The sequence below is a fragment of the Monodon monoceros genome, unplaced genomic scaffold (genome assembly GCF_005190385.1).
Source record: "Monodon monoceros isolate NGI ecotype Baffin Bay Population unplaced genomic scaffold, NGI_Narwhal_1 Super_Scaffold_18, whole genome shotgun sequence".
NCBI lineage: Eukaryota > Metazoa > Chordata > Mammalia > Artiodactyla > Monodontidae > Monodon > Monodon monoceros.
Window position 1 is genome coordinate 125,350,876 of NW_021703774.1, and position 24,636 is coordinate 125,375,511.

The 24,636-nt window shown below is 45.3% G+C and overlaps 1 protein-coding gene and 2 pseudogenes across 1 annotated transcript in view; 2 read left to right on the plus strand and 1 right to left on the minus strand.

The window, feature by feature from the left end:
* Nucleotides 1-436: 436 nt before the first annotated feature.
* Nucleotides 437-24,636, minus strand: part of AK4 (adenylate kinase 4) — a 71,686-nt gene continuing 47,486 nt past the window's right edge. The window contains exons 3-5 of the mRNA XM_029230668.1: nt 8,861-9,033; nt 4,719-4,837; nt 437-1,878 (exon numbers count right to left, since the gene is read on the minus strand). Of these exons, the coding sequence (XP_029086501.1) occupies nt 1,764-1,878; nt 4,719-4,837; nt 8,861-9,033 (407 nt within the window). The 3' untranslated portion in view covers nt 437-1,763. The remainder of the gene's footprint in view (nt 1,879-4,718; nt 4,838-8,860; nt 9,034-24,636) is intronic.
* Nucleotides 2,928-3,357, plus strand: LOC114899691 (annotated as a pseudogene).
* On the plus strand, nt 5,633-6,511 carry LOC114899688 (annotated as a pseudogene).

Here is a 24,636-nt window from a genome sequence, read left to right on the forward strand (position 1 = left end):
TAAAAAGTAAATAATCTTCTTTCACTTTGATTCAGAGGATAAGGAGGAAACTGGTCTGTGTTTCCACTAAGGTAGCCAAAGAACATTCACATGAAGGGACAAAGGGAGAGAGACGGGCAAGAGTGGGGGGCAGTATTTGTAAGGAAGATGTACGGCTACCATACAGAATCCATTGGTCAGTGAATTGACTGTGGATTCACTGCGACATCTTCGGAAAATAAATAATGTGTTTCAACACCACCTATGCTGAAATAGGCTTCTTTTGTTTTCTCACCAGTATGAAGAGTTAGACAAAAGTCACTCCCAGGGATAGTAAAGGACCCTCCCTGGGGACAATCACGATGCATGAAGAGGAATATCTATTTTTAAGGCAACAGGAATAAATTTCATTGTCCTTCCCAGAGGAGAGCAAGAATTATAAAAGATGGCCACCAAGTCTGGAAACCAGGCAAATCCTTAAATAAATGGTTTACTGATACTACATTTCAGTGAATGACAAAACGGTATGATCTATATTTCTAGACTTAATGGCCACCCTATAGAAAGCATCTTTGGAATAGAATAAAAAATTACGATTTTTGTCAAATCCCATCATCGTAAACCTGTCATCATCAGTATAGGCGTGGCTAGTGCAACGTTTTCCTCAACCCCACAGGCTCCATTCCCTTCACCATCTATTTATAATATGCTTGGGTCACTCACAGGAGAAAAACACTGTCAGCATCAATATTTAGCAGCATTTTCAAAATACATTTTTTTGTCTTGACTAAAAAGCTAAACTATTCATTTAGTCCAGTAATTCCATATGGTCTTATTTACTTCCATACATAAGATATGATATGATCTTTTAACATTTATGGAGGTGAATATTTGCCAGTTTTTCAGGGTTCCCTAAAGACTCTGAGGGTTTTATTTTGCCACAATAAAAGAAAGGAGCAGTGTCAACCCATGAGAGTCAGACCAGCAGTTTAAATAGACCCTCCACATAGCTCAGTTCCTAGTGCATAAAGAGATTCAACACAGTCCCCTAGCTCTCAGCTCTTAGAAAGGAATTTGAGAGGGATAAAAGCAGTAACAATCTGTATTACTTAATAGTCTAGGAAGGGAGAAAACAGATGTCTAATAAAAGTAGTAAAAGCCAAATCCTTTCATTCCAGGATGACTGGAAAGGAGAGATTCTATGGAGTATGGATGCAGAGAGAAGGCGTCATTCCTAAGAGAAAAAATGAATTGTGGAGAGTGACTCAAGGCCAGAGAAGCAACCACTGAGAGCTTAGCTTCAATCCCACTGTCACCAGGAGGACACATACCAGAGAACCTGGGACAAAGGCAGCTACAGCCCTTGGCATTCTCAGGCCTCCTGGTGCTATGATTCAACAGCCTTTGGGGGCTGGGGAGAACCAGGGACCACCACCATCACGTGTGAAAAGGCCACTATGGCAACAACATGGCTGTCGAAAATCAGCTAGAGCTTGGGTTATACACCACTTGAAATCCAGCCTGTACTTGCTTTCTTTCTTGTGAAGGACTTGAGACATGTGCAGGGACGTCTTAAACATGTGCAGGTAGCCCCTCTTTTAGAAAGGCAGAGAAGAGCCTCTTCATTAACTCTTTCTATTCATTAGTTTTCATAGCAGTTCACCATTTAAACTAGAAAAGATGCTGCAAGCTATCTCAGCTAGCTGCTAATTGGGACATGGCACCAACACTACACATACAATTGAATGGATGACCATATCTTCCTGGTTCTTCCACTGGAGGGCTCAGTAGGCTTCTTTGGACTGAATAGGTGTGATCTTGTTCGAGAAAAGTGTGTAAACATAGGGCCAGATTTTGTTAGTCTCCGTTCCAGAAAATTGGTGGAGTACTCCTCGGCTCCTGAAAAACAAAGTCCAACATACAAAGCATTTTAGGTTTCCTTTTGACATGATATTAGAGCAGAAGAAGATCCTGGGCATACGGTAAGCACAATCTCATTGTCTATATCACACATCACTGAGTGGCAAAACAGCCCCTACAAACGTATCAACACCCCCAGCAATTCCGGCAAGCTTGCCATCATGCCACCTTTTCTTCTCCCCTTTAAAAACATATTAAAGGGGGGCTTCCCTGGTGGCGCAGTGGTTGAGAGTCCGCCTGCTGATGCAGGGGACACGGGTTCGTGCCCCGGTCCGGGAAGATCCCACATGCTGCGGAGTGGCTGGGCCCGTGAGCCATGGCCACTGAGCCTGTGCGTCCGGAGCCTGTGCTCTGCAACGGGAGAGGCCACAACAGTGAGAGGCCCGTGTACCAAAAAAAAAAAAAAAAAACCATATTAAAGGGGACTTCCCTGGCGGTCCAGTGGTTAAGACTTCGCCTTCCAGTGCAGGGGGGTGCAGGTTTGATCCCTGGTCGGGGAGCTAAGATCCCACATGCTTCGGGGCACAAAAACCAAAACGTAAAACAGAAGCAATATTGTAACAAAGTCAATAAAGACTTTAAAAATGGTCCACATCAAAAAACAAAAAAAACCTTAAAAAAAATAAAAACATATCCAAGAATAACATTATAGGGACAACCCCAAATCTGCCTCAATATATACATTAAAAAGCAAATCACTGACAATCCTTGCTACTCTAAAACCTTTATTACTTACAACAATAGATCATGAAATACAAGACGTGTCCTAATAATATGATCAGCAACGTCATATCTACAGGGTTGCTAACTTATTCGGGGGGTACAAGGTCAGAAACTGATTATAGCAGAGGCTGTACACTGCTGTCCCGAATGCAGTCCACATATAGGGTTTGTTTGGCTTCCATGCGGTTAAAATTTTTTTAACTTGTTGCCAATATAAAAACTGGGGAGAGCCGGTGCACCACTGATGTCACCGCCGCTGACTGCTTTCAGGTAGGCAGGAGTGGAAGGCCCGCGAGTTGGTCATAATGGCAGGCGAAGAAATTAATGAAGACTATCCTGTAGAAAGTCATGGTATTTATCAACGTTTGAGAATTCCACTGGTGCTGTGGATGAGACGCTGAAGACCGTGACGTCTGCGTCTAGAAATGAGTTGCGTTGTTGCAGAAGTTGGACCCATTTGAACGAGCGAAAAGTGGATTTAGTTTCTACTTACACATTACATTCAGTGTTTTGGGTTTATTTGGCAACTCAGGGAATCAATCCTAAGGAACATCCAGTAAAGCAAGAATTAGAAAGAATCGGAGTATACATGAACAGAGTCAAGGACATAACAGACGAGAAAGAGGCTGGCAAACTGGACGGGGGGTGGCTTCAAGATTTGTAAAAAACGCGCTCTGGGAACCAAAACCTAAAAAATGCATCAAAGTTGCCAATAAAGGAAAAAGTAAAAATTAACCTTTTGGTTTTGATGTACACATGTTCATAAAGTACATAATTTTTATTGTTTTCCACAAAATAGATGATGATTATGTGGCAATGTAGGGTTTAAAGGTATTCCTTATTGAATTCATATATAAAATTTGCATTTTAAATCTGTAATGCTAAATACTTTTTTACCCCGAAAGATTAAGTTATCTTTAGAGATTTTCCTATAGAACACTATGAGGTTTTTAACGTTGTGGTATATTTTATATTTATAGTTTACCATCTCTTGACAAGACTCATTTCTTTATACAGGTCAATCTTTCAAGTGCCTTTTTATAAGCAACTATGAAATTTAAGTTAAATGTTCTTTGTAAATATTTGTCTGTTTCTGATGAATAATGATTTTATGAAGTATGCTGAAGTTATAAATATGTCCGTTTTCACTATATAAAATTAAGAAAGCATGAAATGAGTTAAATGTCCTTTTTCTCTGTGTAGTTATTTCATTATGCTTTCATGGTTTTGGGAATCACAGCTTTTTGTGATATTTGAAGTATGAAATTAGGACTTTAAGGTTAGTCTTTAATTCTTGGCACTTTGCCAGTACGTCCCATTTAAAGTAAAATATATTCTCATTTATTTTAGATGGGAAATGAGGTTGTATAATGATGGCTGAATTTTGCATAATGCCTATACCCTATCAATAAAGCTGTAAATGTTGTGTAAAAAAATAAAAAAATAAAATAAAATAATAAAAATTGGGATTTTCTTCCACAGAGAGAGCCTGATTTCTGCTTCTCTTGAAAAACAGGGATCACTGGTCACACTGAGCCTGAGTGTCCCTGGGGTGATAACTGGCTGGAGAAACAGAGGAAGCTGTCCAGTTCAACTGTCACTCAACAGCCCAGCTTGACAAGGCCCCCACCAGGTTTGACACTCATTTCCAGTAACTGCCTGGCCTCTGGAGCCATGTGAATTTGCAATCTGTAGTTTTAGCTCTTCTTTGTTTAAACACCCTCCAGACGTGTGGGGGCCAAAAGTCCCTTCTAATCTTCTATCCAAGTCAGATATTTACATATGGGAGTATCAAAATGTAAGCCATTATTTCAGTCCCTTAAGAGAAAAATGAAAAGTCTAGATGCAGTTTTACAGTCAAGCAGACAGAGATGATCAGGTTTTGGTCCTTATAAGAGTTTCAGCATAAAAGTACCAGGCATTCTCTCCCACGTACAATGCCAGCATTTCATCTGACTTTCATCTGAGAGGTACTGGGCCTTTTGGGTTTATCAAGCTTAAAGAAACACTACCCCACTGCAGCCCAATGTCCTTCCCATGAGGAGCCACACCTTGCTGGCTGGCCACCTGCCATGGAAACACTGAAGCACACTCACTTGTATAATTCAATGACTGGTTTTGCCACATCCTTGTACTGTCTTAGTCTGGCAGCAACTGCTTCAGGTTTGTCATCCTCCTGCTGTACCAATGGTTCACCAGTGATGTCATCGATCCCCTACAAATACCAGAGAAACCAGTTAGTATGGCCAACGGTTGGGCTATTCTATAGGTGAAATAAAACTTTCCTGGGCAAAACCATATATTCACCTTTGATTCCTACCCCGTGATGATTTAGGCCTGGGGTACAATAGTAATGGTGAAGGTAGTTAAAAAAGAAATAGCGTTCATAACAATATGTTAAGCTGTTTTCATAAGAGCTGACATTAAATCTTTATTAACTTCTCAGGTCTTTCCAAACATGTTCCAGTGGTTCTGATAAACGATACCTTCAACTCACAGTTCAAAATTCCATGCTGTCTCCCCCAACACCAAACAGCCATTAGACAATGTCAGTCTAGCCCTCTAAATATTCCTAAAACTAGCTGCCTTTCCAAAGCTTGAGTTCATAATACGGAAAATAAATATCTCAAAGGACCAAACAGTTTACTTAGGGAAAACACTTCATTGAGGAGGAGGTATTTCAGTCCTGTCTCTGCTAGCTTTCAAATTCTGTCACGTAGCTCTTCTGAGATTAAACTTACTCAGGTTATTTTACTAAATTAAATAATGGCATCTGAAGGGAGACTAGGCATGAGTCATTATACCCATGAAAATCAGGAACAAACATTCTGAGAACTGAAAAACTGCAATTTTAGAAAATTTGATTTTCAATATATTTTAACTTCAGGAGCCACACCACCTACTTACAAATAGCATAATGGACACATGAGAATTGCCTACCAGGGGAGAGAGTAACAAGAAATAAATCTGTCAAAAGGTAGGCTAGAGCTGAAGCGCGGCCCGGGGAAGGATGGCGGCGGCAGAGACTAAGGCGGAGGCTGCTGCCCGAGAGGCCCTGGCCAAGGTGGCAGACATCCTGGAGCCTATAGGTCTTCAGGAGGAGGCAGAACTGCCCATGCAGATCCTGGCTGAGTTTGTGATGGACTCCCGGAAGAAAGACAAGCTCCTCTGCAGCCAGCTTCAAGTAGTAGACTTCCCGTAGAATTTCTTGGTTCAGGAAGGCACTGCCCAGGACCTGAACCCCTTGGCTTCTGAAGACACGAGCCGGCAGAAGGCAATTGAAGTCAAAGAGCAATGGAAAGAGCTGAAGGCCACCTACCAAGAGCACGTGGAGGCCATCACAAGTTCCCTGACCCAGGCACTGCCCAAGGTGGAGGACGCCCAAAGGAAGCAGGCCAAGCTCCGGGAGGCCCTTGAACAACTCCAGGCCAAGAAGCAAATGGCCATGGAAAAACTCAGAAGAGTCCAGAAGCAGTGGCAGCTACAACAGGAGAAGCGTCTGCAGCATCTGGCAGTGGTGTCTTCAGAGGTGAGGGAGCGTCAGACAGGAACTCAGCAGGAGCTTGAACAGCTATATCAGGAACTTGGAACCCTGAAGCAGCAGGCAGGGCAGGAGCAGTACAAGCTGCAGAGGCACCAGACCTTCCTCCACCTGCTACACACCCTTCAGGGTAAGCTGCTATTCCATGAGGCTGAGGCAGAGATGCCACAAGAGTTGGATCTTCCTAAGGATAAGCCCCAGCAGCTGACCCAGCCCCAGGAGCAGAACATTCAGGACACCATGGGAAGAGATGAATGTGTGTCCTCCAAGGCCAACAACCCACAGCCTGCTGGAGATACAGGCTTACCATGGCTTCCTGGGAGACAGCAACATGGGGAAGGATCCTAGAGCAGAAGAAAAACTAAAACTGGGATTTCATGTGCCTGAAGGAGTCATTTATTTTAATCATGAAGACACCTGGAAACTACAGGAAACTCATCTCCTTTTGTTGTAATACTGATTGCTATCAACAGTAGTCTATTTTTTACCTGACTATCCTGTTTATTTGTAAAGAAGCTAAATGACAGCCTGGTTCACTTTTAAATTTTGTATTAGGAGCAGAGTTTTCACTTAGGACTGTCTTAGAATTCAAAAGATACTTGCTTCCTGGATGTTTGTCTTAGTTTGACAATATTAAAGTTTTGTGATGAACAGTAAAAAAAAAAGGTAGGCTAAAGCAGAATCAAAAGGCTCAGGCAACTCAACGGGATAGTCTGAAACCGGCTGTAAGTTTGAAATGCACTAAAATTTTATTATAGCTCAGGGCCTTAGGTACATAACTTACACTTAGGATTTATTGGTGAGCCGCAATTATCACATGGGTATTCCAGGGCTGTTACCCTAACAAAACATGAGACATGGGCATGGGAGAAAGCTGTACGTCACCTATAGTTCCCTCTCTTTTATTTTACTTACTGCTGCAAAGTTCAGAAGCCATTTCTAGGACTTCAGAGTATCAGGAGATAACAACTGCTTCCAGAAAGAGCAGAATAGGACATCAGCATCTCTCCTGGGGCAGCTTGGCCACAACAGCTGGTGGACTCAGGCCAGAGCAGCACTTTTACTGCTATCTTTGGAAATAGCGCTGTAATTGCAGGTGTTCTTTTAGGGATACCCAGTCTTTGGAAAGCAACTCAGTGTTCAAGCTTCTCAAATCTTGGGAGAGTCTGCATCAGCAGGTCTAGGCAGAGTCAAAATATGAAGCTTTTGTGTTAGACTCCAATGCATGTTCAGAACCCTATTTTCCTCCCTATACATTTTTTTTTCCCATACTAGCTTTTGGGGATGGAATGGAGGAAGGGCTCTAATAAAGGACTTCCAGAACTACTTACCTTTTAAAAAGAAAACTTGAAAAGGAGACCAGTGCTTAGCCCAAATGAAAAAGACTCATCAGGACTTAATGAAGACTTACAGAACTAGGAAGGCATCCTTAACCCCTTGAAGTAGTTTTCTATAGTTATTACCGACTCTATCTATATTCAAGTCTAGCCTATTCCATAAACATGAACCCAATAAGACACAATAGCCACCCCTTCCACATTTGGGTAAGAACAAGTAATAGTATCTACCACCAAATAACTGAAGGATTATCAGATTGAACTAATTCATGTCTTTAACAGAAAGAGCAGTTACTCTTTAAATGAATTTGTCAAAAGTTTCTTTAAACATATACCTTTACATGTATTTAATCTTATGCAGATGCATAGATGTTATATTTTGAACTTCTTCTTAAGGGCAATCTTTCATGCCTTTAGTCCTGCCTAGTCCCTCCTCTGCACTCCCACCACTCACATGACCCCACTCACTCTAACCCTGTTCCTTATTCTGTCCCAGCCTCAACCTATTGGCCAGCCCAGGATAGTTCCTTTATATCTTTATCACTACTCCTATGAAGCTAGAGAGCGCTTACAGACACGTAAACAGATATACATAAAGAACGGTGGTCATAGGGAATTCCCCGGCAGTCCAGTGGTTAGGACTCTGTGCTTTCACTGCTGAGGGGTGGGTTCAATCTCTGTTTGGGGAACTAAGATCCCACAAGCCGTGCAGCGCAAGCCAAAAAAAAAAAAAAGAAGAAGAAGAAGGGCGGTCACGGTTTCAGAAAAATGTAATCATTCTGCTATTTGCTTTTCTCATTCAACAATACCCAGGGGAAATATTTCTCTGGGCCAAAGAATGTACTACTTTGTCTCTTTTTTTTTTTAACCTTATACATGATTTTCCAAAATGTAGATATTCTCAAATGTATTTAATCATCCACATAGATGAATATTCGTTCTGTTTTCAAGTTTTGTTTTATTTTTCCCACTACAAACAACATGGAAATAAGCCTCATCATGTACATGACCTGACCTGAAAGTACTTACATTTCCATAGACTGTACTCCCAGAAGTGGGTTGAGTGAAATATGTATTTAAAAGTTTTAATGTAGGTTGCTCAGTTGCTCTTCTAAAAGACTCTTAATATTTCATATACCTAATACAGGTAAGAGTATCATTTTTCCAGATCCCAACCAGCAATAAATGTAAACGTTAATTTACATCCCTTCACTACTAGTGAATGAGAATTTTAAAATATTTGCTGGCTATGTATATTTGCTCTTTTTGGAACAGCCTATTCATATCGTTCCCCCGCTTTTCGACTGAAATGTTTTACCTCTTTCTTGTCAATATGCGAAAGTATTTTGTATATTCTTACATGTACATGAGGCGGGTTGAAGTCCAGGTTATATACCCTCCCACTAGGAGGGTGAATCCAGCGTCGGCTGAGACGATCTTTGAGCGTTTCAAATGGAATGTTCAAAGTGATCACTAGGTCCAGGTCACATATTTTGTCCAAGGCTTCGGCCTGAACTAATGTTCTAGGAAAACCTAAATGCCAAAACAAAACATCAAATGTGAGACACTTCCCAATTCAGTTAGTTGTTGAAATATTTTCAGAGACAGGATAATCAAATCTGCACATACACTACCCAGAAAGGAGATTTAATCAGGAATTTATATCTACTTCTATAAATTTAATACTAGAAGAAAATATGCTACTTTACAACCTAGCTTTAGCATTTGGAATATGAAAGGCTAAGGAGTCACACGATAAAAGCAATAAGTGCTAAACATCACTAGGCTAGTCCCAGCTCTAGTCTCAGCTCTGCTCTTAACTACCTGTGTGACCTTGGGCAAGTTATAACACCTCCATTTCTTCTTCTGTTAAAGAATCAAAGGGGCAAATTTTATTTGTGTCCTTTTAGTTCTAACAGCTTATGGACATATTATTCTTAGGATACCTCTATATATACACACAAATATTTTTTAAGTCTAAAAAATAAAGTAGGATCCTTCACTCAGACCTTCATTTGAGCCTGCACCTTAGTAACAAGGTGGGCAAAATTCCAATCTCAAAAAGAACTGGTGCTTTTGAAACTATCTGGATACTGCAAAACTGCAAAAATTCACCCTACTTTTCTAAATGTCGGAAAATAAACTGCAGTTGAAGTTTGAACTCATGGGCATCACTTTCTTTTTTGCAGTTAGTTGACCCCAAATTTTATATATATATATATTCCCCCCCCCCCACCAGGGATTGACCTGCTTTAAATGTAACCCCAGGTTTGGCTGGGATGGTACACAGTAGTATCTTGTTCCTAAATAGTTTGTCAAGTTGGTCTGTTTTGTTAAAAACCTTACTGTATCCAATTATCACTTTTTAAAAAAATGTCCTTTAAATCTTAGGTAAAAGAGCTGGGTGGATGGAGAGCAGGAAAGAAAGTATAATAGGAGGTGCAATATTCAGAAGACAAACTTAAATCACTTAACAATCAAAGAACTCCTTTTCCTATTACAGGAAGCCAGTTATTCAAACATGAATGTGCTGCACTGTGTTAATCTCCAAGTCGTTTGAATGCCAAGGTGATTTCAGAGTGTTTGTTGCATTCAGTGTGACAAAACCCACCCAACACTGTCTCTATGCCCCCGCTCCAGGTACCAACCTCTGCTCCCTTCAATGCCTTCCTTATTGCCTGTGAGGCCAGGCCCTTTTCTCCAAAGCCCATTCCTCCCAGGGTCCTCATCCATCATCTTCTACACAAGAAATAGGCCCCTCTTCCCCTCCTCCCCATACACCAGGATGATATTTCTGATTTTCCTTGGTCTTGCATGTTCCCCAGCTGCAACCCAACTCACCTGTTCCCACAACTTCACCTTTGGGCTACCCATGAAACCACTTTCCTTATCTACACTTCCATAATTTATTCTTCTTTTGTTCAGTATCACATGACATGATGCCCAAGGTTGACTTTGGCCACGTCGACTTACTTTCAATACTGCTCTCTTCACTAGCTCCTTTCTATCTTTGTAGTGTCAGATACCTCTGCCTCAGGGCCTTTGCATTTGCTGTCCTCTGCCTAAAATGTTCTTCCTGCAGGTCTCTGAATATGACTGTTATCATTTCAGATACATGCATAAATGTAACTTCCTCAGGGAGACTTCTTACACTAGTATACTTAAAATAGTCCCATTCCCCTTCCACTATCTATCTCATTACTGTTTATTTTCTATTATTTATTACTATGAATAATTTCCAAGTATTTATGCTTATTTTCTATCCTTATCTCACTCTGAGAAAAGGGACATTTTCTGTCTTGATCATTGCTATACCCTTCAGCTTCTAAAAAATTAACACAGATGAGCAACTTAGTATAGGGCTTTGTAGCTATTTCCAAAGTTTATGCCCTGATGATCTTGCTTACAGTACTTTGTATCTAAGTGTCTTTGCAAGTCCCATCTGAAATTATTCATTCCCTATATCTTACTAAACTCAACATCTGGTCTGCAGTCCAATGTAAGCCCTGGTCACAGTAAGTACAGAAATGAGAAAAAACATTTAGGAATTTTATAGCAATTCCACAGAGTAATTTTAACTCTGTTGAATCTAAAATTTGGGCTTGAATTTATTGGGTTTTTTTCTTTTAATTTTTCCAGTAATTTGTATTTGGCAAAAGAGATTGCTCTGCAGTGGATTGGGGAAACAAATAAAACTGGATTTTCGCTACAGATAATTTGTTCTAGGCTTCCCCTGGAGCTTCTTTTCTAATTTCTCCAGTAAGGGAAATTATCCAATGGCCCAAGTTTCTAAATTTTTTTTAAACTGGGCCAACCTTTATTATTTTTTTTAAACCCCACATTTGTTTATTTATTTATTTTTGGCTGTGTTGGGTCTTTGGTTCTGTGCAAGGGCTTTCTCTAGTTGTGGCAAGCGGGGGCCACTCTTCATCGCGGTGCGCGGGCCTCTCACTATCGCGGCTTCTCTTGTTGCAGAGCACAGGCTCCAGACGCGCAGGCTCAGTAGTTGTGGCTCACGGGCCTAGTTGCTCCACGGCATGTGGGATCTTCCCAGACCAGGGCTCGAACCCGTGTCCCCTGCATTAGCAGGCAGATTCTCAACCACTGCGCCACCAGGGAAGCCCCCAAGTTTCTAAATTTTGATGTTGTTTATTGCAGAATCTCTTAAGAGATTAAGTGGTATCTCTTTGCAAAGGGATACAAGAACAGAGAGACCCAAACCCAGGGCACATTTCAACTCTATTCTTATGACAAGGAAAGACAGAGTAAGTTCAAACAGAGGTGAGGAGAGGCTTATCTTGCAGAGCACATCTAAGTTCATCGGCTGTCATGTGCCCAACCTAAGCTAAACACATGCTTCCACCAGGCAACACCAGAGCCGTTCCAGCATTACAGCTAACATCAGAAGAAACTGCTTTCACATCCTCATTTGCTGTCCTCTTGTGATCTCTCTTGCATTCAGGCTGGCTTCATCAGAGAAATAGGTATTTCTAATCTTGCAGCCTAGGCTCTTGTGCCAATAGTCACTCAGCTGTATCCCCTCCTTCCTCCCACACTGGCTAAGCATCCCCTTCACATAAAGGTACCCGCATGTTGGGAGATTATGCCTGGAAGTATGTTCAGGGTGCTTCTGCAATGGGAACTGAGATACAGTATCTTCAAAATAGAAAACAATATTGCCTTTAAATAAACTAACTAGATTTTTTTCAAATCTCAACATAATTTCTGTCAGACCAGATTATAACTGCTTGGTATCTGGGGAAGTAAAAGGTCAAATCATACCTGCCTAAGATTAAGTACAATGTAGACACCTTGGCCTTAGCTCTGGAAGGCAGCAACGCCTGGTACACAGTGGGCAAACACTAGGGTAGTTGTCTTCTACTGTTCTTATTTATTTATTTATTTATTTACTTATTTTACTTATTTGGCTGTGTCAGGTCTTAGCTGCGGCACGCGGGATGTTCGCTGCAGCGCGCAGCCTTCTCTCTAGTTGTGGCACGCGGGGTCTAGAGTGCACGGGCTCAGTAGTTGCGGCGTGCGGGCTTAGTTGCACTGCGGCACGTGGGACCTTAGTTCCCCGACCAGGGATTGAACCTGCGTCCTCTGCATTAGAAGGTGGATTTTTAACCACTGGACCACCAGGGGAGTCCCCTTCTAGTTTTCTATTAAGTGAATATACTTCTTTGATTAGTCTGCCTTAGTTGTAAATAATTCCATGAAATTACATGACTCTTGAGCTCTGTAAAGTCTATATGTAACCCTCTATTATGGAATGGCTTGATTACTTTAAAATTGATTCATGAAGCAACTTCTTTTTTGATTATTATGAAGTTCAGAAACAGACTGACTTTTAGAATTGGGGTTTCATAGCATTTGAGTGTACTCTGGAGCCCCAAATATGTGACAGTTACCAGGTAAATAACAATGTAATGTTATCTGGGCCACCAAGGAGCAAGATTTGGACCCATGTGGGTGCTCATGGCTCAATTCTATCTATGGCTGCACAGACTGGCGGACAGGGAAGGGGTCTTAGGAGAGTCCAGATAAAACCACACCAAATTCTTTCCCACCAAATTCCCTTTTGAATACTACACACCCCCTCAGCCAGGTGCTTTCTTCTGTCCCCCTCCTTCCAACAGCTCACTGCAGGTCAGGCTGGGGTTGCTAGAGTGAGCACTTTGGCAGCAGGCCCAGGCACTATGTCAAGTCTTAGTCCACTTCAGCCTACACCACGCTCCAGAGTCTGCCCTAGAAGATGAGCTTCCTGAGGTGGGGGCTTAAGACGTGTCTCACTCCCCTTGTTATCTCCTGGTACTGTGCCCGGTACAATCTACATTGACACACCAATAAAGTGAGGGCAGTAAGCCTTCCACATAAAGGCACCTCTCCCACTGATGGCCAGGTCCTGCCTTTCCCTGTATAACCTACACCTCATTGAAGCTTCAAGATGACAACTGGAATTAGAAAGATGCCTGCAGCCAAAACAATCCCAAATCAATCTTTGCTCTTTCCTCAAATCCAATTTCAAGGAAAAGCCATCTTCTGAAGCAGTAGCTTCCAAAGAGACCCTCCTCAGAGTACAGAAAGAAACAGAACCTCTATTGTTTTTTTTTTCCTCATCCTTTTTAATCTTCTATTTGGGAGGGCCCATTTTACCAGTTATATATTAATAAAATTGTACTATTTATATATTTATACATAAATATCCATATACTGAAGATGTAGACAACATTTTTATTGATGAGTACGCACAAAGAATTTTAGCAATCACTCAGCCACAGTCCCTGGGGCCTTGTGTTGCAGCATCACTAGTCACTACCCTGACAAGAAAACATTGTTCTTTATCCTTTGGGTAGAGGTTGAGAGCTGAAAAAAGCCGTAGGAAAGAAGAGGCAGCTCTAAAACAGAATATAACAATTCCTTCAACAAATAAAAACTCAAATGTTATTAGTTAAAGTTTCCTTGTCTAATGAGGTTCAGAAGCCCATCAGCTCAGCTCCCCTAGAACTTCTTCTAAACTTTGGGGGCCTCTGGAAGAATGGGTGGGAAATGCAACTGTGTACAAAATAAGCTGAATTCACAAGGAACAGATTTCAAAAATATGCTGGGCAGTGCCAACCTACTGGGCTCTCACATTCAGACCCACATTTAATTCCTTTTCTGAGAGTTTCTAAGAGTTTGGGGGGTCACTGGTGCTCTTTGCTCTCTGCCACAATTACAGTTCAGCACACAGACTCCACATTCTGGTCCCACCCAGTCACCAGGGAACTCAACCCAAGCATAGCTTAGAGCTCGGGCACAGCATAGCCATGACGGTAATAACCTTCCCACTCTAGTTATCTGTTTGCCCCTTTCATCACCTCATTTTTAGATAATAAAGCTCTTTAAATTTACCTTCCTGATCCAGTTCAATACCTTATCATGGGGCTTCCCTGGTGGCACAGTGGTCGAGAGTCCGCCTGCCGATGCAGGGGACGCGAGTTCGTGCCCCGGTCCGGGAAGATCCCACATGCCGCGGAGCGGCTGGGCCCGTGAGCCATGGCCACTGAGCCTGCGTGTCCGGAGCCTGTGCTCCGCAACGGGAGAGGCCACAACAGTGAGAGGCCTGCGTACCGCAAAAAAAAAAAAAAAAAAAAAAAACACAAAAAAACCTTATCGTGATGAGCCTTAATTTACGTTAAAATTCAGAAGACTGGTAGATTCAGCACAAAGATTCAGCCTCAAGCTGCTGGTAGTACAGGTGTGCCTTGTGGCGGCAATGGGACACAACTTGCAAGGAGCTAATCTACATGCAGGCTGCACTAACTGTAACAGAACCCAAACCGAGAAAGGTATGGCTCTGCGGTCCTTTCCACCAGTTTGCACCCCATTTCTAGAAACATTCACACGGACAAGGAAACTCTAGAAGCTGGACTAGATGGTTTCCAGGTTCCAATAATAATTCAGCAAACACAGCCTTTATGCTTCACGCGTATTTTTAGTGTACTGTTTACAAAGTGCTTATATAAGTTTACTTATTTCATTCTTCACGTCAACCCTAGGAGGTCGGCAGAGCAGGAATTATCACCCTCTGTTGGATAGATGAGTATGTTTGCCTTCAGTGAGGGTCAACAGAGGAACTTGGATTTAACATCGGGTCTCTGGTCTTTCAAGTGCTCTTTCTATTCTACTATGCTGTTGTTCCAGGGGTATAAAGGGGGGGGCGGTACTTAAAAGAATCCTAAATGTCACCCCATCTATCTTTCTTCAACCAAAAGAGCAGAGCATCACGGTAACATCCTCATCATCATGGTTACTATTTGTCGAGCATCCCCAATGTGCCAGATATATTACATGCAACAGAAAAACCAAAACTTTGCAGTAGCCGGCAAAGGCTTGCTGTTGTTCCTGATTCTTCTCTCTCCTCCTCTCTCCTCATCTCCCTGCACATCACTGACATCCTTGCTGTTCTCAAGCAGGCAGGCTCACTCCCGCCTAAGACATTTATAGTTCACGTCCCCTCTGCTTAGAAGGCTCTCACTCCAGATGTCCAGGTATGCCCTCAGCTTCACAAGCCTTGGCTCGAAGCAGGTCTGTTAGTGAGGGCTTCTCTAACCAGCCCACCACTGGTGCCCCATTCACCCTTCATTCTTTTTCTTTTTTTCTCTGCGTCATTTTTTGTCTATGACTTATTTTCTGAGTTTTATTTTATTCCCACCAGAATGTAAGCAAAATGAGGGCAGAACTTTTAAAGTTATTTGCTGCCATATCCTTAGTGCCTAAAACAGTGCCTGGCATATAGTAGATGCTGAATAAATATTTGTTGAATGAATTAATAAATATTTCAAAAGTCACAAGTCTGCCAGGTGAGCATCATCCACATTTTAAAGTTATAAAAGCTGAGGCTCAGGGCTTCCCTGGTGGTGCAGTGGTTGAGAGTCCGCCTGCCGATGCAGGGGACACGGGTTTGTGCCCCGGTCTGGGAAGATCCCACATGCCGCTGAGCGGCTGGGCCTGTGAGCCATGGCCGCTGAGCCTGCGCGTCCAGAGCCTGTGCTCTGCAACGGGAGAGGCCACAACAGTGAGAGGCCCACGTACCACGACCCCCCCCCAAAAAAAAGGGTCTCTGGGGGGGTTCCCTGGTGGCGCACTGGTTGAGAGTCCGCCTGCCGATGCAGGGGATGCAGGTTCGTGCCCCGGTCCGGGAGGATCCCACATGCCGTGGAGTGGCTGGGCCCGTGAGCCATGGCCGCTGGGCCTGCGCGTCCGGAGCCTGTGCTCCACTACGGGAGAGGCCACAGCAGTGAGAGGCCCGCGTACTGCAAAAAAAAAAAACAAACAAAAAAAAAAACAGAAGAAACAAAAAAATGTAGCATCGTAAGCGGAGACCCAGGTTTTCCTTAAGACAGAAGGTAGACAGAGCATTCTACAAAGAGAGGGCACGTGGAAGGTGGAGAAAACTGATAAGGAAACAGGATTCCAGAACGGTGGAAGAGTCAAGAATTAGGGGCAGGAGGAGGGGAATCAGTAACAAAGAGAAGAGGATTTTTAAAAGGTCATGTAAGAGGGGTGTAATGTAAGAGGGATGACTTACATTTCCATTAATAATCAAGCATCACAGTTGGAAGTAACCAGTCTCAAATAGTATAATTTTCAGGGCAGCTGTGGTGTCCTAATCTCTGAAGTGGTCACCAAGGCCCTGGGGATGGGTCGGGGCTCCCACTGAAGTTTGGGGTACAATGTCACAGGCCTGAAGGGTCACAGGTCCTGTCTGTCACTCTAGATAGGCATGAGGACAAAGGCTCCATGGAGTGAGGAGCAGTGTTTATCTGCTTATAAGATAATTAAGAAATGAATATCCTTCAGCCTACAGATCCTAATTTTAAGACTTCAGGGCAGACGATAAGAAATGGTACTCAAAAAGGCAGCATGGGAGCTTCCCTGGAAGCACAGTGGTTAAGAATCCGCCTGCCAATGCAGGGGACACGGGTTCGATCCCCGGCCCAGGAAAATCCCACATGCCGCGGTGCAACTAAGTTCATTCGCCACAACTACTGAGCCTGCGCTCTAGAGCCGGAGAGCCACAACTACTGAGCCTGAGAGCCACAATTACTGAAGCCCACATGCCTAGAGCCCATGATCTGCAACAAGAGAAGCCACGACAATGAGAAGTCCACGCACTGCAACAAAGAGTAGCCCCTGCTCGCTGCAACTAGAGAAAACGCACACACAGCGACGAAGACCCAACACAGCCAAAAATAAAAAAATAAAAGGCAGCATGGTAGCTCCAGAATTCCTTGAATTTATTTACACCAGTGTCTCAAGTTGGGCTGAGTAAATCCTCAAAGTAATTCATTTGTTTTTTTCTTTGTTTGTTTTTATAAATGTCTGTTGTTTATTTTATTTATTTATTTATTTTTGGCTGCGTTGGGTCTTCGTTGCTGTGCGGGCTTTCTCTAATTTGGGCGAGCGGGGGGCTACTCTTCATTGTGGTGTGCAGGCTTCTCACTGCGGTGGCTTCCTTTGTTGTGAAGCACAGGCTCTAGGTGTGCGGGCTTCAGTAGATGTGGTGCACAGGCTCAGTAGTTGTGGCTCACGGGCCCTAGAGCTCGGGCTCAGTAGTTGTGGCACACAGGCTTAGTTGCTGCCCCGCCCGTGGGATCTTCCCGGATGAGGGACTGAACCCGTGTCCCCTGCATTGGCAGGCAGATTCTTAACCACTGCGCCACCAGGGAAGCCCCAAAGTAATTCGTTTGTAATTCTCACATCCATCAGCTGCCAAGAAGAGAATGTCAGGAGAGGTGCAATGCGACCAGCACATTTTAAACCGGTTTTTAAAAAGCGTTATTATCCAGCCATACATATTTTTTCAAAAGAACATAATGTCAGAGGGGCAGAGTATGAAGACTACTTGAAACCTGTCAAGCAATATGCCCCTGTATCAGGACATGAGATGTTCATATTGACTTGGGGGGCGGGGTAAATGTAGGCATTTTGCTCTAGAATACATTTAGCTACCATTTGATATCCACTGATCCAAGTTCTCTGCTAGAGATCTACTCTTGGTATGAGATTCAACTCGTTGGTATTTTGAATTGCTAGGCTCCTGGGATTTGGAAGGAAACAAATAATTAGCTAATGTATGGAATGTTAAACTATGATCCCATGGAAGTCTTGTAACAGAAAATCTGTATCTAAATAGGAATAGCCATTCTGAACAGGAAAGTATTTCAGTGCATATGCAAAGTATTTAAATATATTCTAACCAAGAGATTATCGTCTCTTAATTAAGTGATTTAGATGAGGCAGGCTATGATTAGACACTGGCAGGCCCAAGGAAAACTTGCCACTCTAGCTGTGGCTATTTCTTCTTCTTTAAATATGCTTGCTCATGGAGCCTATTAAAATTACAAGATCCCTGAGGGCTGGGGCTGTGTTTAATCCTGAAATGCCCGGGAGAGTGTCAGATCTCACGTGGATATGGTATTCCTGGCGGGCAGGGATTACTAACCAAGTGGGCTGATGCACACTCAAATGCTGTCAACAGGTGGCAGCATTAATAATTTTTCCACTTAAAGACCTGCAACAATTGTGGTATGCTTTTGGTTTTACTAAAACTAATCCTGAAAGACATGCTTTTAAATGACTAGCAGTATTCCAGCCTCCTTAGACAGCCTATTCCCAGTGAATACATTCCATTGTTGAGGAAACCAGAAAGCCCAACAGGTAAAGTAAAATAAAGATCATATTTAAGCATGGAAAGCTTGCTTTCCTCCCTTTAACTACACATATGACACTGTTCCACTGCATGGTTTCTGATCAGGAGTATGGAAAACCTACCTCATGGTAGCCCTATCTCATCTCATAACCTGGCCTGGAAAAGCTGCTCTGTCCTGTTCAAACAGCCAATCCACGTTGAAAGCTGAAATTTTATACAGTCTCCCAGAAGCTATCATGGTGCATCACTACTTATGGTGCCTTACAGGTTGTTTTTAAAAACTCCCCAAAAGATTTACCAGGTGCAGGGAGATGTCACTAAAGTCTTGACTGGTTATTATGTTCCCATCAGTGCTGGCCACTGGGCCTTGGCACCGACTCCTGTCAGCCATGCCAAGAGCCTGAGGGAGGGCAGCTGAAGCAGGAGGTGCCACAACAACAAGCTCAGGCAGTGGAAGGCAAGAGGGAACTAGGACGTTTGTTTTTCTAATTTGGAGTGCATTCACTCCAGAGGAAGGGCACAGAGCCAGAGTCCACCACCACATTCCCAGGCAGAAAAGCAAGCCCTCCACTTGATGGAAATAAAAGGGCAGCTCTGAAGGGCAACTTCCAACATCCGCCTGGGATGGGCAGCTTGTGAAAAGGCCAAGCAACATCAGGCCCCCTTCCTACCACCATTAAGATCTGGGGCCAACGTGGTGGCTTCTGACCACCCATCTCTTCCCAGTTGTTAGAAAAACAAGAACCAGGTTACAGATTGTTCATCACAATTAATCACTGAAGGATTAAAGTTGAAAGCAGTCAGTTATTCTTCCATGGTCTTCCCTAACCCAGTGGGGCATTCAGACCATTCACACCACCCACCAGAAGCCTTAGTTATAACTTAAAATTAATCACCATCAAAAATCTGTTTTGTGAAGGCCTTTTCTCTCTTATATCTTATCTGTTTATTCAATATTTATTTCTATGTGTATCTAAGACCTCCATATTCCTTTTCAGCCAGTTTTTATTAACAGATGGTGAAAAGATTAAGAAGCAGCTGTGTTCCAGATGTTGGCAAACGGAGCTTATGCTACCTCCTATCACTTTGTGAGCTCCACATTTCCCACTATGCCAAAAGAGCTCGAGGGACTAATTCCTGCTCACTGAAACCTTCCATGGACACTTGGAAATCCTGTTATACATCCTCGAGTTTAAGAGATTTGTAATAAATGGGTACTGCTCTCAAAGAGCTTATATAGGTTAGTAGTAAATGATTTAAAAACCGAGATATGCTATAATCACTACTTCGTGATCCACTGATAAATACAAGACACAGAACATTTGGCTTTAAACCACAAGTTTGGATCTTCAAAATGTCTTATTGAAATTAAAGAATTTCTATTAGGTAGGCGTTCTTGGGGAGATTCCCAAATGGCGTGGACATCCTCTGGCATTAGCTTAAGGATTTTTCCTGTTTAAGGGCATAGAGGACAACTACTAACTTAAAACCTTTGTTCTTGAACAGGTTATTCTAACAGCATGGAGCCCTTTTCCCAGTAAGGGAAAATGGGTATTGCACTGAGGAAGCAGCCACCATCTGCAAATCCTTTGCTTAAAGGCTCTTCTGTTTAAGAACTCTGCTTGGTCATTCTTTGAACATAAGTCTCTAGAAACAAATTAGGGGAAAATTGGCCCCACTGTATCTCAACTGAGACAAAAGGGATTTAGATTTGTAAATGATTTCACCAGGGTCCATATCTTTGCCCCAAGTATCCCGTACGTAGGCTTAGCTACAGGCTGTGGGCCAGACCTCTCTATAATCAGACATATACTTATAAGCCTTTTCTTCGCAGCAAACACAGTGTTAGGCAATACAACCATGAACAACACAGATATAATCTCTGCTTTCTGAAGACTTCATTGGGGGTGGGAGCATGAGGAAGGTACACAACACCAAATTTGCAGATAAATATCTAATGTCATGTGATTATAAGGGAAGAAGAAAGAGTGACATGGGTAGATAGGATGGTACACGAAGGATTCACTGAGGAGGGGATACCTGAGTAGAGATGTGAATGCAGCAATCCACATGGATCTCAGGAGCCAGGGCATCGCAGGCAGAGGGCATAGTAAGTGCAAAGGCCCTACAGCATAGCATGCATGGCAACAAAAGGTAAAGAAATTATAAAGTAGTTATGGAATATAAATAAAGTTTTGCTCTCCTCTGCCCTGAACATGTTTGAAGGCAAAAGGAAACACAGCTGCAAGAAAAATTTAAACAAAATACGGTAATGACAAAGAATATTCAACAAAGCATCCAATATAACTGGTATTCTTGAAATAGAAAAACTGAACAGATGGACCAAAAGAACGACATAATACAGGAGAACTTCCCTGAAAGGAAAGAAGTGAATTGGAGATTAAAAGGACACACTATATATAAGAGGAAAAACAAAACCAATAGAGAGATTCTACTTACTTAAAGTATGAAGAAACAATTCGTCAGGAAGTCTATACAGGACAAAATAATTATATTCACAAAAGGGAAAAAAGTCAGACTGGCCTTAGGTTTCTACAGAGCAATAATCCAGGCCAGAAGATGATGAAGCATGGCTGCAAAGGACACAAGGACCACTCAAGAATATCACAGTCAGCTCAACTGTTGAACAATAAGGAGATATTTTCAAACTCAAAAACTCATGGAATATAGCACCTCAGGAGCTGTTCTGCAAGGAGGGTGGGAGAGGAGAGGAGAGAGGGATTCAACAAAATCCAGTCAACCAGGTGATGAATGGCAAAGTTGTGTTAAAAAGTAGTACCAAGGAAGTTATTTAAAAAACAGAAATAGAGTCACAGATGTAGAAAACAAACTTACGGTTAACAGGGGGGATAAGGGGTGGGGGGAATAAATTGGGAGATTGGGATTGACACATACACACCACTATATATAAAACAGATAACTAATAAGGACCTACTGTATAGCACAGGGAATTCTTCTCAATACTCCGTAATGACCTATATGGAGAAAGAATTTTTAAAGGAGTGCATATACGTATATGTATAGCTGATTCACTCTGCTATACAGCAGAAACTAACACAACATTTTAAATCAACTATACTCCAATGAAAAATTTTTAAAAGAGAATGTGGGCGACCCTGCCCGCCGGTTGCTGGGGAGCGGCTGCCGAAGCCCGCGGGGCTGGGGAGCCGGCGGCGCCCAGAGGGACTTGCCGGGGACTCTTGACCATCACGGCTCCCCGCCATGCAGCAGCTGGCTGTATTCCAGCTGGACCACCCCAGCCCGAGGGGGAGCTGCTGCCCTTTCTCTCCTCCGCGCCTTGCCCAGCGACGGCTGACCACACATCCCTGACACTGCACGTCGCCGGCAGCCCCAGGAGGAGCCGTCTCCCGGCTCGGCCAGTCTGCCCCCGGGTGTGAGGGCTGGCGCCTGGACTCTGCCATCCAAGTTGGCGAGCCTGGGGCACTCGGAGGCCGCCCAGCGGCATCTGCAGCCTGAAGGCAGGATGCTCAAGGGGCAGCTTCCAAACACTGATGAAGACCTCGCCGCCCGCCCGGGGTCCCCGGCCACTGACCACCGTTGGGGACCCGAGAAGAGCCCAGTGCTCCCTCTGGACACCCCAGCGCAAGTCAGCAACGAGGACCCACAGGCCAGCGGGAGACCCTTCAGTCTGAAGCAGCCGCCGCCGCCGCCGCCGCCGCCGCCGAGGCCCAGGCTGGAGCGAGCACTGTCCCTGGATGAGAAAGGCTGGAGGAAGAGGCGGTTTCAAACCAGCCGTGAGGACCTGGCCGCGAGGAATCGGGCCAGCCCCTCCGGGGGCACCCCGCAGGACGAGGCCCCCGGGACCCCGGCCCGCAGTGGCTCCCCGCCCTGCCTGAGCACCTCCCTGCAGGAGATCCCCACAACCCGCAGGGCCCCGGGCAGCGGAGGCCCCTGCTCGCGGGGTAACTGTCTTTCCGGAATGATCAGCACTTCCCTGGACCCCCTGCACCGGGATGGGGCCTCGACCGGGAGCATCCACCGGCTGGCTAGCCTGCTTCCCCGGCGCCCACTGCCCGCCATGGACGGCAACGCTGCCTCCGACGCCCTGCGGACAGCAAACAAGGTGGACTGGGCTCACGCGGACTGCAAGGTGCAGCTACAGGCCAAACTGTTCCAGGCCCACAGCAGCCTGGACCCCGGCCGGCCCCCGAGCCCCCTGGCCCGTGACGTCCCTTCACTGGGCCAGGTCCACCTTCAGCCTCCTGGTGCCCATCCGCACCAAGGATGTCCGCAGCAGGTAGGGCCTCGGGGGCGGGCGGCATCATGGCCTGCTTCTGTGGCCTTCGTTGGCCTTCAGAAGCCCCGTGAGAACCACAGGAAGCTTCCCCTGGAAGCGTGTGATGTGCTGCAGCGGGTCTCCCTCCACTGACCCCCATCTCCCAGGCCCTCCCCAGCTTTTCCTTTGCGTCTCAGCCCCACAGGCACCTATGAAGCAGATGGTGGGGTACACAGGTCCCTCTGCGCACTGGGCGGCCCTGTTTTCCTTCCCGTTTCTTGCTCCGTCGGGGGCAGCCTTCATCCATGTGTGCAGGTCGGCCCAGGACTCCGGGGTGGGTTGTGGAACCCGTGTCCCCGTAGCCGCTTTGATCAGGACCAGCGTTTAGCCAGCTGTGCCCTGCGCACACGCCGGCACTTTTCCAGGACCGAGAGCTGGACAGGGGTAGGGGCCCCAGTGACAGCGGCTGGGCTGCCCCGTGGGGAGGGTCCCCGGGGCCCACCTCTGGCAGGGAGGGGCGCAGGCAGAGCCCGACTTGTGCACTTTGCTCTCAGGAGCGCCCCGGGATTTCTCAGTGCTTGGGGCTCGGTCTGCCGAGGGCTGCCCAGCAATCGCCCCACCCCCCGACCCCGCGGGCAAGGAGAGGGGTCTCGCATCTCATAGGACGCCGGGCTTCCGGGGCCCTCAGGGGACTTTAAGAATTAGTCCGTCTTGACTTCTTTATAGTTTAAAGGGGAGGCGGGCGCCGCCCTCCTGCTTAGGTCCCATCTCGCACCTCTGCCCACCTCTCCCGAGCCAGAGCCATGAGGGTTCACCAGGACCCGGGTCCCAGGAGCTTCTGAGCCCAACCCATCCACGCCCACCAGCTCTCTCCTGACCCGTCGTCTCCGGGAGCCTGGTGTCGGGCCACACTGCGGTGCCCACGCTGTGACTCAGAAGGGCTGCCCTGTCCGTGCTGGGCCTGGCCACTGACCGCGGGCTCTCACGTCTCCTGCCTCATCGGCCGGGGCTGGGCACGTTGTTTGAAGCGCACATCGGGCCACGGCCTTGACTTGGGGGCCCCACGCCATCCACTCCCTGCCGGGACGCCCTAGGCCCCGGGGGACGCAGGGAGCTCTGTCACCACCGCCCCCCGCCGCACTCTCCCATCCAGACCAGGCCTACGCCAACCCTTCCGGACGTGGACCGGGGGAGGGGAAGAGTGAGGCGATCCCTGTTCTGGTGTCCTGGGGCGGCTGCAACAAAGCACCACAGACTGAAAGCCTTAAAACAGGAGTTACTCCGTCCCAGTTCTGAGTCCAGAATTCAGAAATCCAGGTGCGGCAGGACCGCGCTCCCTCCCGAGCCTCCAGCAAGGGTCCTACCTGCCTCTTCCACCTGCTGGGGGCCCAGGCGTCCCTGGCTTGTGGCTCCATCTTCACGTGGCTTCTCCTCTGTGTCTGTCTCTCCTCTTCCATAAGGACAGCGGTCATTGGACTTAGGGTCACCCTCATCCAGGAGGACCTCATCTCAAGATCCTTAACTAATTACATCTGTCTGCAAAGATCCTTTTCTAAATAAGGTCACAATCGCAGATTCTGGGGGTCAGGGGGCAGATGGAAGGTAATCCTTACCCACCCCCACCCTTGGTGAGCCCAGCAGTGAAAGCCAGGCAGGTGGTTCCTCGGGCCCCCAGGCTCCC